Below are 18,030 nucleotides of genomic sequence, written 5' to 3' on the forward strand. Positions count from 1 at the left end.
GCCGGCGGATTAATATCCAGATATTAAGTAAACAATAAATTAGCAAAACTACAAGAAAATTTTACAGCCCTTTGCATTTGGCAATCATTGAGTGTTAATTAGAAATTCATTACAATTAAAACCCTGCCTAAACAGAGCCTACACGCCTTAATTACATCTGATTTTTAATTCAGAATACGTGTTTACACAGTAAGCGATACGTACCCCATGATTATCCCCAATACTCTTTATACTGTACTAATTATGTAAATTAAACCTAATTAACTGACGAAAACTGCCGTTAATTCAACTGTTAAAAGATATGTGCTTGTGGAAGGAGGCGAGCTCTCCAAACCCGAGCCAAAAGTGGGGGCGCGGGCTGCGGAGACTCCGGGGCGCACACAACCTGAGCTTAGGGCATGGTGTGGACGCGGCGCCTGAGGAAAGCCGTGCGAACTGGAGAGGTGCGGGGGGCATGGGAAAGAGAAACGGGAGCAACGACCAGGTGCAAAGGGAATGAGTAAGACTCGATGAAAAAGGAGAGCACAAGCCCCGTGAAAGGAAAATTGAGGAAAGGAGCCGCAGAAGTGCCGGGCCCAAGGAGAGCTGGGAGGAGGACTCGAAACATCGGAAAAGAGGGACCTCGGCGTGAACTCAGAAAGTGCCGAAAGCTGGGACAGAACTACCACCAGAACTGGGGCTCTATCTCCCACGAGCCCTGGCCCTAGCGAGAGAGACGGGGAAAACCTAAATTCAGTCCTCTCTCTTCTTTGCGGTCCAGGGCCGAGAAAGGAAGGGCTAGCAGTCTGGTGAGGTGGGGGGAAGGGGACTAAGAGAACTGACTTGTCCATCTCCTTCGCTATGGAAAGGACCCTCGGACAGTCCCTAGACTAGAGGGTCGGGTCACTGCTTTCCCCTATTATCAAATAAGACCCCCACATTGGAAGGCCTGGCATAGAGCCGTGACCTTGATGTCGGTATCCCCAGGACCTAAGGTCTTGTTCCCACCTCCAAAACATTAACTATCTTCTCTCCTCCTTCCTGGCCTATGATTCTTGCTGAAGCTTTTCTCTGGATAAAACTCTTATAAGAACAGAAGTCACTACCCTTTCCAAACTTTGAGGGCCCTGGAGTGAAGCCTGCTTTTGGATTTCCGCAAATCTAACCGGACACTTCAAAGGAGCTGGAACTGTCCGATCACGCTGGGTCCTGAATTCATCCCGCCTCCACCCCGCCCCCACGTTTCCTCCCAGTCCTGGGCGGTGCAACTCTGCTGCCCCCTCTTCTACCCTGAGGCTTGGTCCGAGGGTCCTTTGAGCTAGCCCAGGATATTCGCTTCCAGAGTCAAAGTCTGACTCAGATAGAGATCCCAGAAGTCCGTCAAGCGGATCCTGGACTGCAGAGAGCTCCCTCTACAGAGGGGGCCCAGTCACAAGCCTTTCTTCCATCCTGGCTCCTGTGTAATCTAGTCACCAAACTGGACCAGACAAGTTAGGCAATGTTTGTACAGTGATTGCTCCGGAGCTAGCACAGTGTAATTGCGCATGTGGTTAATACCCCGCAGGATGGGCTGCGGTGGGGATAGAGGAGACACAAGACGAGGTTCGGCAAGGCCTGGCTGACCACCCTCCCCTCTCCCCTGCCTCCCGGGCCTATCCTGGCTCCACAGTCGTTGTCACAATGATGCGGGATTCTGAAGTCTCTTTAAAAAATCATTAAAAGGCGAAGAATAATTACCGACTGGGATTGTAATTATGGGGTGGGGGAGCCCAGGCTGAGCGAGGAGGGAAAAGCAGGGGGGTGGGTAACTGAGCTAGGGGACGGATTCAACAGTGATACCAAAAATGGGTTATTATGTCCCAGAGAGGGGTGGGGAGGAAGGGGATAGAATGGAGAGAGTGAGAGACAAAATCAGAGAGCGACTTAGACCAATTTATCTAGAGATACAGAAACTGCGGGAAAAGAACAGGTGAACCCAGAGAGAGAAAAAGGAGATTGAGAGGAGAGAAACTCTGATTTGTAATTACAATAGAAATGTAAGAGATGGAGATACAAGAAACGGGTGGAGACAGTGAGAGAGAGAGAGAGAGAGAGAGAGAGAGAGAGAGAGAGAGAGAGAGAGAGAGAGAGAGAGAGATGTAGAGAAAAAAACATAGGTTTAGAAGGAAATTGAAAATCAGACACAGGACAAAGAGAGAAACTGAACTAGGTTTGCTGAAAATTACTTTCCTATGTGAAAGTTCCACGTCTTTCAGTGAATGGATTTAAGGGGGGGAAAGTGGGTAAAACAAACAAAAGGAACCAAACGAACAAATACACCCTAAGCCATCTCCTGGCCTCCCAGGGAGAGTCGAACATTACTTGCTCTTTCCTCACTCCAAGGTTCCCTTCTCCCCTCCCAAGGAGAATATCTGATCCCAGAGCTCTCTATTTAAGGCAGGGGGGAAAAAAGGAGAGACTAGACAAGGGGAAAGGTAGAGATAGAGAAGACAGAAAGGGAAAGAGAGAAGAGAAGTAAAAGAAAGAAAGGGAGAAAAGAGGAAAGAGAGCAAAGAAGAGAAGAAATAAGGGGGAAAGGAGAATAGGAAAAAGAAGTGAAAAAAGAAAGGGAATGAAAAGATAGAAAAGGGTAATGAAAGGGGAAAGAGGGTGAGAGGAGAGAAGCGGAAAAAAGGAAAAAAGGGGAAAAAACGAGGGAGAGCAAAGAGGCAAAGACTATAAGAGGAAGAGGAGCCTAAGAGAAAGGGAGAACAGATAAAGAGGGGGATGACCTGGGAGCTGTTGGTAGGAGAAGATTTATAGCACTAAATCTGTTTCCAAGGACAAACTCCACTTAATAACACATTACGTGGCAGGCTCTGCAGCGCGTGTGGAGCAGGCCGCCAGTGCTGCGGGTTCCTGCGGCCCGCGGAGGCAGCGGCTCCGAAGTCACAGCCCTCGGGCCATCCCCGGCCGTTATTAACTTCTGTTTGATTAGGGTAATTGTTCAAACTTGGGCTGGACAGTATGATTAATTACAGTTTAATTAACGTGTCCATTAAGAGCATTTAATGCCACGAAGCGTTGTGGGGGGAAGGGAAAGAAGGATTGGAGGTGGGGGCAGTGAAGAAGAGAGGAGCCTTTTTTACCTTCTACACACAAGCTCGCTGACTTGTAATTTAAACAGGAGAAAAAAGACTGGAAGGAACATTGAGTAGAGAGGAAGGGGAAAGAGAATTAACTCAGGGCGGAAAAGATACAGAGAGGGAGAAATTGAGTTAAAGAGAAATAAAAAGAGGAGAGAGAGAGAGAGAGAGAGAGAGAGAGAGAGAGAGAGAGAGGGGCTAGGAGCTTGACCTCCAGCTCCCCCTGCCTGGCTCTGCTGGCGTCCTCTGACTTGCCCTAACAGGACTCAGGGCCTGGACCCAAGGGCCCCAGCAAGGCAGCCGTGGCCTTGATAGGAACCCCGTTTCCTAAGTAAAGAGACCTCACTCCGGCCTATAGTTGCCCCCCACCTCCCGTTCACACACATTCTACTCTACAAACGCAGTAAGGGCCTGGTTCCTGGGTGCCTCTCATCGATCCGCCTACGCAACACTTGAGAAGGGGTGGCTTCTCCCACCATTTTAGGGCCAGAGAGAATGACCCGGCTCTGTCTGACCATGGCTGCCAAACGTCCAGCGCCCACACCGCCCTCAACTCCGCAAGCCCCAAACCTCACGCCTCCAAGCATACTGTCACACCGCACCTTCCCCCCATCCCCCCCCCCCCCGCCCCCCCCCGCCCCGGCACTTCTCACTACCCTCACCCCCGCTTGGCTTTGGTGGCGCCTCCGTTTCCCATCCCGCATCGACCAGTCTCCCTCCCCCGCCGGCCTGGGGCAGTTTGCGGTGCTACATAAATAATACATTCGGTGATTTCTCCCGCCATCGACCCGCCCGCGGTCTGGGGCCTCAGTGGACAGGGCCAAGGGAGGAGGGAAAACAAGAAGCAGTGAAGGAGCAGAGAGGCCAACCTGCTGGGCCGCGGGCACTGCTTACTCCACCTTATCATCTCCACCGCCTTCTCCAGCCACCTTCCCTCTTTTCCCTTCCTCGCCACCCTTTGCTACCTTCCCCAGCCCACCGGCCCCCCAAACCTGAAGATCTCCGAAACGCAGCTGCTACATTTGTCGGCCCATTTCTGTACCAGCCCCGAGCGTGGGGCTGAATCGGTCTCGGGCCCCCTATAGACAAACTTTCCAAGCTGCGTGGAGCCCAGGTGGCACGGAGCTTTTGGGGTAGGATCCCCGCCACGCCCTCGGCATCTCATGGGCCCAAGGGGGTTGGCACGACTGGGACTACAATAACCGAGGGGTTAGCTGGGGGCCCCTTAGCAACTCCCCCACCTCACCCCAGTCTGGGGTCAGCCAGCGGCTTTTCTTGCTCTCCTTTTCCAAGACTCCTATTTCTGTCTCTTTCCTACTCCCATCCAAGCATGGCCAGACCTCAGGGTGCCCGCAGCTCCAGGTCCTGCCCGCCCGCCCGGCGCTCTTCCCTTGCACGACGACCTTAACCCTCACCCCCCCCCCCCCCCCGCCCCCGCGCCATCTCTTCCTCCCCCTCCTCTCTTTACACCTCCCCTTTCCTCCTCCCCGCCCCCAGCCCTCCCCCTCTCCCGGGCGCGGCGCCGCCCGCCCGGCCGCAGGTGCAGAGCTGGGCGCAGGTGTCTTGAGGCCGGCCGCTTACCTTGCACTCTGCCCGGGGCACCCCTTGTCTTGTCCCCCGCCCCTCTTCCCTCGCCCTCCCGGTCCGGGAGCCCTGGGTCAGCCAGCCCCAGGCCGAGGCTGCGCGCTGAGTGACTGGCGGGCTGGGGTCTGATTGACGCGCGCTGGGCCCCGGCGAAGTGCGGCCCCTGCCGAGGTGCGCCCGCTAAGTGGGTGTGCCCGCCTATTATTTCAGCTGTCAGCGGATCGATGCGCGGCGCCTCCGACTCGGACGCCGCTGCTGCCGCAGCCCCCGGACCGGACATGTGGTCACTTCTCTTGTTGCGTCTCGGGCCGGGAGGACAGCGGCGCAGGACACGCATCCGAGCCCTCCCGTGAAGAGGACTCCAAGACAACTAACTCTCCAGGCTCGCGGCCGGGCCAGCTCCCGGGACTTAGGGCAGCTGCGGGGGAAAGGGGGGAGTGACAAGGGGGAGGGCTGAAGGGTGTGTGCGAGTGTGAATGTGTGTGTGTGTGTGTGTGTGTGTGTGTGTGCCCGCGCAAACGTGGGCCCGCACCATAACCCAGAGAGCTGGGTGCAATTTCTGACTCCCGCCGGTTCCGTCACCCAAAGACAGTGACCCTGCACTTCAGGGTCCAGCTACCGCCTCTCGGTGAGTACCGGCGACGGGTCCAGTCCGGAGCCCCTTGCCTTTTTGGTCGTCGCTTTTTTCGTTTCGATCTTATTTTTAATTTATTATGCAGAACAAAACCCTAACAGCTCATCCAGCCGCCAGGTTCCCAGGCTAAAGGGTATCTCTACTCCTTCCTCTTTTACCCCCCCCCGCTCCCCCCTTTCCGCCCCCTGCCGCTTCCCCTCAAGCCAAAAAGCGGAGAAGCAGCTTTACCAAACCCGCCTGGGGTGCACGATCCCACTCAGCCCGCCTTCTTTCCTTTTTCTCACTGCCGGCCTTCAGGGCTTTCCTTTCCTCAACCCGCCTCCCTCCAGGTAGTAGACCCTCTGATTCAGGATCCCGTCTCTGAAATCCGATTCGTCTCCTGGGGCTCCCTTTCTCCTTCTGTTCCTGTTCCCGGCCTGACTGGGGCTAGGTCCAAGGCTGAAGACTGGGAATGCGTCTCCCCTTTGGTCTCTAAGACAATTCAGTATTTCCAAGACCCTACTCCCCGATCCCCCTCTGTCTCCCCCTTTGCACAGTACCGTGGACCGACTTTTGGGCAAATTGGGATTCAGACAGGAAATTGGCCTCCAGGGTCTCCAGCACAGACTTTTCACTAGATGCGGGCCAGTTGACCCTCACATTTTCGGAAACCGGTGCGAGATTGTGTAATTACCCTAAAAGCTACTCAGCCTCTCCAATCCCTCCTACATAAGCTCATTTACTAGGCTTAGGGATCCTTCTGCTAGGTCCCTGTGTTTGGAGTTGTCTGCTTCCTTGCTTCTTTCTTAGGCTGACGTGAAGGTTTCACAGGGGTATGCAACTTTTAGGCATGGTCAACTTGTTTCAAGTCAATTTTCGGAGACCAATGAGAGGAAAATGTGCAGAGATAATACCTACACCTCACCCCATGGTTCCTTAAAAAGACAACTGGGTCGATGGGGTTGCATTTCTTGAAATTAATTTGTCATCTTGGTCATTTGGAATGTTGTGGGGTGGGGAAGGTTGATTTTCCTGGACACAAGACAAATTGGAGCCTTGACCAGGCCAGATCTGCGTTTGCTGTGATTAAGGACCAGTGGAGAACCGGTGGCCGACCAGGGTTCGTCCAAAGCTAAGGAACCAGAAATTTAAAACAATCTTTCGTGTCAGATGCCGGCTAGATTCTGGCAACCGGAGCAGCCGGGTTTTTAGCTGAAGAGGAAGAGCGATCCTCAAGATCAAAAATACCTTGAGCTTCTCAAAGATTTCAGGAAGCTGCTGGGGCTCTAAATTGGAATGCTGAACACATTTGGAAAAAATAAATAATGAAGGAATAAAGGAGGGGACAGACAACCTGAAATTAAAGGAGGGAAAAGTCCAAATCCTACACTCTGGGCAAAGTGGGAAAGCAGTATTTGATGAATGAAAAATCAGGGACTTTTCGGTTGGAACAAAAAGAGAGGCAAGACCTGAGAAACTTCTACGAGAAACCCCCCAACTCGCAGGATGACCCAGCCCTGAAATTAGTATTTGTCAGGGAAGTGGCTAAAACATAACTATTACGGCCATGGCGAAATATTTCCCACCGATACTTAAAAAGAAAATCATTTAATTTTCCCGTCTTTAATCTTTCTGCCAAAAGGAGCTTAGGGCGACTCGGAAAGGAACTGGTTTGTTTACATTTGAGCTCTAGTCCACTCTTCTCCCCTCATCCCACCCCTATCCTGAACAAGGCCGAAGGTGAGGAGTTTCGGCTTTTCGGGTCGTGCTCTTAGGACTCTAACTACCCTAAATAGCTTTTGGAAAGGGGCTCAGAACCCCGGACAGTAGACCCTGACCAGTCCTGCCCACCTCCAGTCCAGATAGTCTGATAATGGACATTGACAGCCCTCCAACCACCGTGTGCCGGGAGCTCCCCTCTTAAGGATCTCTCTGCTCATGTCCCCACCCACCCACACCCTGTGTGGCCACCGGGTTGGACAGAGGGAGAGGAGAACAGATTGTGAATGTCCTTGATTCAGGACCAGGGAAGCTGGGCAACTTTAGGGTAAATATCTCCTCCTCCTTCTCCTCTTCCTCCTCTTTTTCCTCTTCCTCCTCCTCCTCTTCCTTCTCCTCCAACCCTGACGGCTTTTGTCCTAGCGCCAGCACTAGTATTAATAACAAAAGGAAACTTATTACAGGGGGGTGACTTCTGTTGTGAATAACAAATGCGAAGCCCCCCACGCAGGCAGCAGCTCCCTGCGCCCAGCTGGGCGGGACTGAGCAGCGGCGTTGAAAATGGCTCATCTCCTCTCTGATTTCTCTTTTGCAGAAGTGGCGGCATGGAGGCTCTCGCCAGTCAGATGGGGAATGGGCGCGAAGGAAGCTCCTCCCCAAACTCCAAGCAGGAGCTGCAGCCGTACTCCGGCTCCAATACCCTCAAGCCCAACCAGGTCGGTGAGACGTCCCTGTACGGGGTCCCCATCGTCTCCCTGGTCATTGACGGCCAGGAGCGCCTGTGCCTGGCGCAGATCTCCAACACGCTGCTGAAGAACTACAGCTACAATGAGATCCACAACCGGCGGGTGGCCCTGGGCATCACATGCGTGCAGTGCACCCCGGTTCAGCTGGAGATCCTGCGCCGGGCCGGGGCTATGCCCATCTCGTCTCGCCGCTGCGGCATGATCACAAAGCGCGAGGCAGAACGGCTCTGCAAGTCCTTTCTCGGAGAGCATAAGCCGCCCAAGCTGCCCGAAAACTTTGCCTTCGACGTGGTGCACGAGTGCGCCTGGGGCTCCCGAGGCAGCTTCATCCCTGCGCGCTACAACAGCTCTCGCGCCAAATGCATCAAGTGCGGTTATTGCAGCATGTACTTTTCCCCCAACAAGTTCATCTTCCACTCTCACCGCACCCCGGAGGCCAAGTACACGCAGCCCGACGCGGCCAACTTCAACTCATGGCGGCGCCATCTCAAACTTAGCGACAAGACGGCCACGGACGAGCTGAGTCACGCGTGGGAGGACGTCAAGGCCATGTTCAATGGTGGGACCCGTAAGCGGACATTCTCCCTGCACGGCGGCGGCGGAGGAGGCGGTGGAGGTACTGGGGGACCCGGAAAAGGAGTGGCCGGTGGTGGAGGGGGCGGCCCAGGCTGCGGAGGAGACCTTCCCTCCGGGCCACCGCCCCATAAAAGCCTTCGATGCGCTACCGATGATGATCCCACGGGGCCACCTGGCCCACCACCGCCCCCTCATCCGCAGCGGGGGTTGGGCCTGTCTGGAGGAGGCGGTGGAGGCCCTGGAGGCGGCAGTGGGGCCGGAGTCCGCAGCTACCCGGTGATCCCTGTGCCCAGTAAGGGCTTTGGCCTTCTGCAGAAGCTTCCACCTCCTCTCTTCCCTCATCCTTACGGCTTCCCCACGGCTTTCGGCCTGTGCCCTAAGAAGGATGACCCAGTACTGGGCGGGGGTGATCCCAAGGGTGCTGGAGGGGCAGGTGCGGGTGGCGGCGCAGGAGGAGCCGGAGGCGGCGGCGGACATTTACCCCCAGGGGCCGGGGCCGGACCCGGCGGAGGTACTATGTTCTGGGGTCATCAGCCAGCTGGGGCAGCCAAGGACGCGGCTGCAGTGGCGGCAGCCGCCGCCGCCGCCACTGTCTATCCGACCTTTCCTATGTTCTGGCCCGCGGCAGGCAGCCTACCTGTGCCACCTTACCCAGCTCAGAGCCAAGCCAAGGCCGTGGCAGCGGCGGTTGCGGCCGCAGCGGCCGCAGCAGCAGCCGCGGCTGGGAACGGTGGAGCAGGAGGCGCGGGAGGAACAGGAGGCCCAGGCGGAGGTCCAGTCCCCCCTGGAGGAGCCGACCCCCTGGAGGTGGTGGGGGACCCCGTCAAGGAAGGTGGCCTAGGAGGTGAAGAGCGGTGCCCCAGCGCGCTGTCCCGCGGCCCTGGGGACGAGGACGGAGTAGAAGAACCTCTGCCCCCGTCTTTGGGTCCCCTTCCCCTGGCACCACCCCAGGCCCCACCGCCCCACCAAGCCCGCAAGGGCAGCTACGTGTCGGCCTTTCGACCCGTGGTGAAAGACGCCGAGAGTATAGCCAAGCTTTACGGCACCACCCGGGAGGCCTATGGGGCTGGGGCTGCGCGCGGCCCCGGGGGCAGCGGCGCTGGGGGCTACTTGAGCCCGGACTTCCTGAGCGAGGGTAGCTCTAGCTATCGCTCGGCCTCGCCCGACGTGGACACTGGTGACGAGCCCGAGGTGGACGTAGAGTCCAATCGCTTCCCCGACGACGAGGAAGCTGAGCCTGAAGAAGAAGCCGATCCGGGCCAATCAGTAGGGGGAGGCGGCCCCGAAGGGGACCTGACTACCCCACTTCCCAGCGGCGTCTCTTCCACCTCCTCGGCCACCTCCTCCTCAGTAGACTGCCCCGCAGATTCATCGGACGGCGGCAGCCCACACCGCAACCGACGCCATGTGCCGCAGCCTACTGGCCGGCCAGGTTTCGGAGACCGGGCAGCTGAGGAAGCAGGGAGACGCTCAGATAGGAGTCCTGAGAACGGAAGCTACGAGATGCGGGAGCCCTGCGGGGCTCTGGGAGGCTCGGGTCCAGGCCCTGGCCCTGGTTCGGGCAAGGTGAGCCCCTTTTCCTTATTTTCTCTTACTAAGGATCCAGTCTTTAAAGGAATGGGAGGGAGGTGAACAGAAGGTCCCGCAGTATGATGGGCCAGGCGCAGCCTCTATTGCCTTGTTGTGGTGTGCTGTATGGTCAGGTTGTTTTTCACTAGTCCCCCTCACCTCCCGTCAGTGCGTGGTGGAACTGAGAACACCGTGTGATGGATACAACTAGATTGTATAGGCACCTTAGACATCCAGAGCGGGTGCGTTCGAAGTTGGCCGTCCCATAGCCACTGAACCATTGTCGCATTTGAGGCCTCTCAGGTCGCGGGAGGAAGTTCTTCTCTTCCCACTTACTTTTTACATGACTCCCTCCAATTGTTGATGGGGCCCCCGTGGAACAAAATTCCTACGTAAATTCCTGTCGGTATTGTACACACCCGTCTTAACCCGGAATATTACAAGTCATGCTTCCAAGATTTTGCAGGTCTTGAGTCGAATTACATTTTTTGTGGAATATAGTTTTATCTCTGCGTTACCCTGCATGGTGCATTTTTAGCTAACAGAAAGACGCACACAGAGACAGAGATAGAGACTGAGACCGCATACAGTACGCCCCCTGACCTTACAGTGGTTCTGTGTACCCGGAATGTTCCTAAACACTTCTTAACAGAGAACACCCATAAAACCACCGCTAAAATGAAACAAGTAGACAAGTTGGCGTGGGTTTCCCCAATTTCTGGTTTGGAGAGGTCTGGGGGTGATAGAGCACTTGCATCCGGTTGCCAGATTCATGAAGGTGAAGGAAAACAGAGAGCAAAAATTTGCCTCATAGGATCCCTGTCACCTCCAGACATAGCTTAAGCTGTTGAAGGGTGGGAGATGTCTCTGTAGAATACGGAGATTCCTCAAACTCCGGGGCTACCACATTCCGAAACGTGTATCCAATAGATTTTTATTCCTTAGACAGAAGCAGCTTGAGGGAACGTTAGAAAGAACAGTGACTTAAACTGCGTGGAGGCTTGGTGGGAAAGGAAAGGTAGAAGGGCTCCTCTAGTTACTGTGCGATGACTAGGGGATGCTGTCAGTGATGAGTGTGTGTGTGTGTGTGTGTGTGTGTGTGTGTGTGTGTGTACACTTGTGAATTATGCATTTATGTATGTATGTGTGGTTTTCCGAACCTTGTGTTGAGGCCGATTCAGCTATACTTGAGCATCGAGAAAGAGGCACAGCATAATATGATGTTTTTAAAGTGATCCCGAACACCTGTATATTTACATCCAAATAATTAACCTATTAGGACATCTTTTATGCCGGGGATAGGGGAGAGAGAGCGAAGGGAAGAGGAGAAATTATGGAAAATTAGGCGGATGTTGAGTTTGTGGGGGCCGTGAGCTTTGAAAAGCTCTTGGCCTCCGCGGCTGAATTTTTAATTCAGGTAATTTTCTCTAGAGCACTAATAATTATATTTAATGCAAACCGATTGTGCTAGGCTCGGAGGCCATTTGGCCGCTTCGTCTGCGTCACTAAGACCAGGCGGGCGGTCATTGTACCCTCGCTGGTTGACTTTGGGTCCCTCCCCCTCCTCTTCCATCCCCCTTCGATTTGCACACAGCCTGGTCCCTCCCCTCACCTGGTCCCCCTCCCCCAATCGAATCCTGTTGTAACGTCCCCTTTCCCTGGCCTAGAAGGGTGTCTGAGGGTCCTCGGGGCTAGAACAAGCGGCCGGCCTAATTGCATCTAATTTCTCCCGTCCCCTTTGCAGGTGTATGTGCAGGAAAGAGACGAGCACTTGCAGACCCTGAAGAGCTCTTCGGCACTGGGAACGGCGGCCTCTTACCTTTGCAACTCAGAGGCAAATGGTAAAGGTGGCCCTTTCTCCCTTCCTCCCCACCCGAGCGACTTCGCTGAAATAGGAGAGAAGAATATGAAATAAAAATAATGAGGAGAAAGAACCCCAACAACTTATACTGTACTATTTTAAAAGACTCTTCCCCCTTCTCATTAGTATGCATTTAGTTCAGTTCTGAACACTGATTTCCATTTTGACTCCCCCTTCAACTTCATCCATCCATTCACTCAGGAGCTCAGTGGCTATTTACTGGGCACCTACTATGTACAAGTCATAAGCAGCTTCTTCGAGTGGATCTGTCTGGAGGAAGCATTGTGTTTGGCTGTTTGAATTGCGTGTAATCATTCATCTACATTGTACAGTGGTTGACGGGAATAAAACTCAACAGGAGACGTTTTTGTGATGTATATATATACATACATATATATAGTGTGTGATGAATGTGTGTGTATATACGTATATATATATATATATGTATATAGTAAATTAGAGAGAAGTTGCCATCTTGTAAGGATAGTAGGGATTTTCTCACTAGGGAGCTGCCTACCCAGTGAAATCACATGTCCAGTCCTTATCCCCATATGAGGGTTACCAGAGGATTTTAGGGCAGGAAAGTACCTTAAAAATCACTTAGTCCAAAGGTTCTTCATCTTTTTCTTTTCTTTTTTATACCAGGGACTCCTTTGGTAAAAGCTATGAGTCCCTTCTTAGAATAATGTTTTAAAATCATTTCAGTTAGAGGTTAGGGAAAATAAAAGATGGATTTTTTTTTCCTACCTTGAGGCAGGACTCCTCTAGAATCCCTAATCTAGCACAACCCTCCTATTTTACAGAATCTGAGCCCTAAAGAAAGGCTGGGGTGTCTGAGTGTGTATGTCTGTGTCTGTGTGTCTGTGTGTAGAGACAGAGAAAGAAAGAAAGAAAGAAAGAAAGAAAGAAAGAAAGAAAGAAAGAAAAAGAAAGAAAGGAAGGAAGGAAGGAAGGAAGGAAGGAAGGAAGAGAAAGAAACTCTTTAGAGGCAAACTTTCCTAGGTGGATTCTGTACCTCAGTGGGCAACCACCCTGCCTATGCCTTCAGTGAACACTGTTCTTGGGTGGGCTGGCCAATGATGGAAAAGTGTATAGAAGATACTGATATACTCTCTCTCTCTCTCTCTCCTAATTTGTAATCCCCAGACAATCAGTCACACACACACACACACACACACACACAAGCTAGTGGCCCAGTATTTCCTCTCAATGTAGGTCATTTGTCTCTGATGGGTTTGGTTTCTTCTTCTTTTGAATGGGGGTTGGGGAGGAGGTTTTGCAAGAAAAGAGCTCAGATTTACCCAAGGTAATGCTCCCAGGGAGCCCAGTCAGCCTTCCAATAGCAAAGGGATTAGGAGGCTCCCCTAAGAGGTAAGGACCCCATCCTTAATTATGTAATTAAGGATATATTCTATCATACTTTCATTGCTTGTACTTGAAAATCGGTTTATTCCTTTTAAGAGCCAGATAAAGAAGACAATCACTCGACAACAGAGGATTTGGAGACTAGGAAATCCTATCAAGACCAAAGGAGTGTCTCTCAGCCCAGTCCAGTAACCACAGACCGAGGTGAGTAAACCCTCCACCCCACCCCATTTCTCCCACCTCTGCTGCGGCAGTCTTAGCCTCTGTCTTCCCTGGCCCTCTACTGCTCCCATCCCCACATCTCCCAGGAGCTGGAAGGAAGGAGCTGGAAGGAAGGGGCTGGAATTGGCTCTGGGGAACTTCACCTGTGCACTGTGCCTGCTGACTGCTTGCTGGGGTTGCTGAAGGCAAACATACATGATGGAGATATGGACACTGGAAAGGAAAGGGTTTTAAATCAACAGTAAGAAGCTGTCCCCTCCAGCTTCACACAGATAAATATTTAAGCAACTTTGCCAGCCCTGAGCCAGTTTCTCCATTGTTGTCCCCTGATTTCCCAAATCTCTCTCCACTCCGCCCACTCCCCACCCTCACCCCGAAGCCCATTCCCCTGTGGGCTTGAAACTGGCCTGTTCCAGTGAATGGGAGCCAAAAAGGGGAAGAGCAAAGGGAAGAGGAAAGGGAGGGAGAGTTAAGAGGGGGGAAGAAATCTGGGCACTGAGCCTGAAATGCAAGGGGCTTTTCATGCAGAAAGGTAGCCCAATCTCCATCTCTCCAGGCCTGGATAAGTCAGGGACACACCAGTAAAGGTGATTAACCTTCTCCGAGAGAAACTACTCAGGACTATGAATCCACTCTTCTCCCTTTCCACCTATTGCCCCATGGGCAAAGTAGGTAGAGAAGAGGTAGCTCAGGGCTGAGCTGCAAGATGTGTTCTCAAGCAATCCACAGTGCACTCTTGACTCGAGGTGTTTCTTGACAGCTGGTGACCATTCTGACTTACTCTTCTGTCTGTCACAGGAGAAGAAGGAGTGACCTTGGATGTCACTGGAACCCCGATAGGTGAGAAAGACATCGAGAACCTCGCCAGAGGTGAGGGCTCTAAAGTTTATTTAAGTCCTCAGGGGCAGAAAGCCTGTAAGTGTGTGTGTGTGTGTGTGTGTGTGTGAATGTGTGTGGGTGTAGTTGTATGTTGTGCAGGCTGCTTGCTGAAAGCAATTTCTCAAGTAAAAATCCCATTCCTTCCAGAATCTGCTGCGTTAACCTAATGAAAAATGTCAAGACCCTAGGGTCTGGGGTGAGCTAGAGCAAGAGTGAAGGTGATTCAAGCAATCTTTCTGGAAACATAGGCTTGTAGTTATTGAAGAACAACCAAAAATACACCTATCCACTTTAGATTTGGCTTTCCCTTAAAAGGATAGGAAATTTTTTTTCTCCTTTGGGTGTCTCTGGACTTTTTGGGTCTCATTCCCACCTTTTGTTTTTGGTCTGAATTATCCTGATGACCATCCCCAATTCTCCTTTTCTTTTCCTATAATTGAGAAGGTCTGAAATGTTTAGAGAAACAGAGAGATAGAGAACGGGGCATCGACTTCCTGTTGATTCTATACCAAGTGAAATTCTGCCTTCTGTAAAAGAAGCCCAGTTAACCTTGCAAGGGGAGGTGTGGTAAATAAGGGGCGTGTGTCAATAGCATCCACCCAATCTGGCAGACGACTTTTTCAACCTTCAAACCTTCAAAAGGAATGAGCTTTTAGGAGTTCCCAGAAATCTTCCCCAGAAGCTGGGGTTAAGGATTCTTGGCAAAAATGTAGAAGGCTACACTGATGAAGAAGGCCCCGGTTCCCTGCTCTCTGCTCCCTGCTCCCCTCCCCATTCTTCCCATCCCCTGCCTTCCAGCCAAAGGAAGGTGGTTTCTCTGGAGACAAAGCTCTGGACGAAGGAGACATGAGAGATCTTCTCTAGCCTTGGTTCTATCATTGACTAACTGTGACCGTGGGCAGATCATTTTACCTCCCTGGCCTTCAATTTCTTCATCTGAAAAAATGATTTCCAAGATTCCTTTAAGTTTTTAAAATCCCACAATTCTGTAGGCAGGGCATAAGACCATATGAATGGATGCAGCACTGATGTGGGGAGGTGGGAAAATGGTCCCGAGGCCCCCTCTCTGGAGTTTTAGGGGCTAGGGCAAGAAGGGACATATACAAATACAATTACAATCTTTTACCCCTAGAGCGTGTCTCCCGTATCTCCCTTTAACATTTCCATTTTAGTTTTCACAGGTCTGCTAGATGGATAAGAATAAGAGTGGGATGTGGGGTAGATCTGGTCCTCTGAAAAGGACAGTGTGTAGGGATTAGGGTAGGTCTAGTTCCCTTTTCTGAATGTCCACTAAATACCCAGTTTGGAATTGACAAAAGGGAGACAAAATGACTGGTTAGCTGAGGTGGCTGGAACTGGTTCATGTGGAAGCCTGGTGTCTGGGTTAGAAGATTCCTGCCATCCCTGCTCCTACCAGCACCACCAGCACAAGCACCACCCTTCTGTTAAATACAAATGGGAAAAACAAAACAACCCCAGTCTGCAGGCACTGGTCCCAGCTTCAAACAGGGGTGGGGTGGGGGAGACTAGCAGGGTTTTCCAGCAGTAGGGTTTGGGTGTGACCCTGACAGTGTTGAAAAACTTCAGGAAGCCTGGACTTAGGAGTCTGGGGCTTAGCTGGGACTCAGAGCTGTCCTGACCAGAGAACTGCAAGGTCTTACCTAGCTGTTCCTCATAGGCGAACTGCAAAAACTACTTCTAGAGCAAATGGAGCTCAGGAAGAAACTGGAACGGGAATTTCAGAGCCTCAAAGGTATGTCCCTACTTACCTGTCCTGCCCATTCTCCCCTTCTAATCTTTACTTTACTTTCCTTTTTCTCTTCACTTTCTTCCTCCTCTTCCACCCACTTCCTTCCTCCTAAGGAAAATCCAATTTCCTTGCTTTCCCCTTCCTGTCCTCCGCTTTTCTCCTTTCTTCTCTCTTGAACCATTTCCCCTTTACTCCTTTTTTCTTCTCCTCCTCTTTTCTCCTTTTCACTCCTTCTCTTCCCTCTCCTCTTCTTTCTTCTCCTTTTTCTCTTCTTCTTTCCCTCTCTCCCGTCCTTCATCATCCGCCCACTACTGTCTTGGGGCTGAAGAACGATGTCCAAGCTAGTTAGGCTTCTCCACCAGACCTATTGAGGGAAAGAACTGTCCAGGTACGTCCTGGCCCATCCTTTCTCGCCCCAAAGCCCACAAACATTTTTGCTGTCAGTTCGCCAAGCACACATTTTCTGGGGTTCTCTGGAGGGCCACCAGCCTGGGTAACGCATTTGGGGGTGGGGGACTGTACTTAACAGTTCTCACTTAATCAATTTGCACAGATAATTTTCAGGATCAGATGAAGAGGGAATTGGCCTATAGAGAAGAAATGGTACAACAGCTGCAAATTGTCAGAGGTAAGACTCGAGTCAGGTGAGCGCTTGCAAGAGGCCATAACTACCTCTTGTCTGGTAGGGGCTGTAATGTTAGTTCAGTCATTTGGATTTAAATTGAAGGTAATTTAACAATTATTTTTTTTATTTAATATCCTTTGTATACTCTGATTAGCCTCAGAATGGCAAGCAAGCCCAACAAACGGCTTGAAGGCATCATTACATGGAGTGATTGAACTTCTTATCGCGGCAATTTCCATGGTTTCTAAATTAAAAATCGAGGCGTAAAATTACCTGGGAAGTAATGCCTAAGTTTGCTTTAATTTTGGTTAGATCCATCTGCCTTTAAGCGCAATTCCCAACCATTACTTTCCTATACCATACTGAAGTCATAAGCTAGTGTGCTGTGGCTGTATGTGTGTTTGTTTCCAACCTACAACTCGGAAGAGTTATCCCAACTAAACAGAGACTGATGTGTTGGTGATGATTGGTGTGGAAGAATGGAGAACACCCAATTCTGATTCAGTTTGGCTCCAACCCCAACCCCATTCTCTTTCAGACACTTTGTGTAATGAACTAGACCAGGAAAGAAAGGCCCGTTATGCCATCCAGCAGAAATTAAAAGGTGAGGGGAGCGTTCTGTCCCCTCCTGTCTAGGCCTGAAGTTGGGGAAAGGGGAGGAGGAAGGAAAGGAAGGATGGAAAGGGAGGAAGAAAGAAAAAGGGAGGGTGGGAGGGAAAGGCTTGGCAGATTGATAAATAAGTCTTGAGTCTGGCAAAATAGAGGGGAGGGGTTGGTGAAGGGGATAAATGGGGGATATTTGGGTATAGGGAAATGTGTTTGGTTATAACTGTGGTTTTAAAAAATTATACAGCTAAGATAAGTAGACAGGCGGGATTCCTGAACCCCCGACTTGGAAGAACGGAGGGGGAATCCTCTGGAGCAGGGTGGGGAGGGGAGTAAGACTGGGCCCCTGGCATGGGTTTCTCCCTTTCCAGAAGCCCACGATGCCCTACACCACTTCTCCTGTAAGATGCTGACTCCGCGTCACTGCACAGGCAACTGCTCGTTCAAGCCTCCACTCCTGCCCTAGCCCAGACTAACGCAGGCGAGCCGCGTGGACACACCTACAAAGCCATGCTTCTCCTCTGTAAATACGGGGCAGCCACGGAAAGAGAGAAACAAGCCATTTATACCAGACCAATGTAAATACTGATCTCCGGACACCCTCCTCCTCCTCCTCCTCCATCTTCCAAGCCTCGGCCCACTCACCCCCTCCCCTCACACCTCCCCTTCTTGAAGTCCCTGGGATTCTGACTCAGAGGTTCTAAGTGTAAATACCTCCTAAAACTAAGTTGAAATTCAGGGCATCGGGCCACAAAAGTTTAACTGGACCAAAGGAAGAGGGGCAGGGAAAAAAACAAAACAAAACCCTCAC

General features: G+C 51.8%; 1 protein-coding gene across 1 annotated transcript; it reads left to right on the plus strand.

Moving 5' to 3' along the window:
- Nucleotides 1-744: 744 nt before the first annotated feature.
- On the plus strand, nt 745-17,685 carry SKOR1 (SKI family transcriptional corepressor 1). Its single transcript, XM_027852192.1, has 9 exons — nt 745-761; nt 7,616-9,908; nt 11,656-11,752; nt 13,234-13,341; nt 14,158-14,229; nt 15,917-15,991; nt 16,542-16,616; nt 17,152-17,217; nt 17,591-17,685. Exons 2-9 carry the CDS (start codon nt 7,626-7,628, stop codon nt 17,683-17,685), a joined length of 2,871 nt encoding a protein of 956 aa, XP_027707993.1. The 5' UTR covers nt 745-761; nt 7,616-7,625.
- Nucleotides 17,686-18,030: the final 345 nt, after the last annotated feature.

The sequence above is a fragment of the Vombatus ursinus genome, unplaced genomic scaffold (assembly GCF_900497805.2).
Source record: "Vombatus ursinus unplaced genomic scaffold, bare-nosed wombat genome assembly UNPS02009205.1, whole genome shotgun sequence".
NCBI classification, from domain to species: domain Eukaryota; kingdom Metazoa; phylum Chordata; class Mammalia; order Diprotodontia; family Vombatidae; genus Vombatus; species Vombatus ursinus.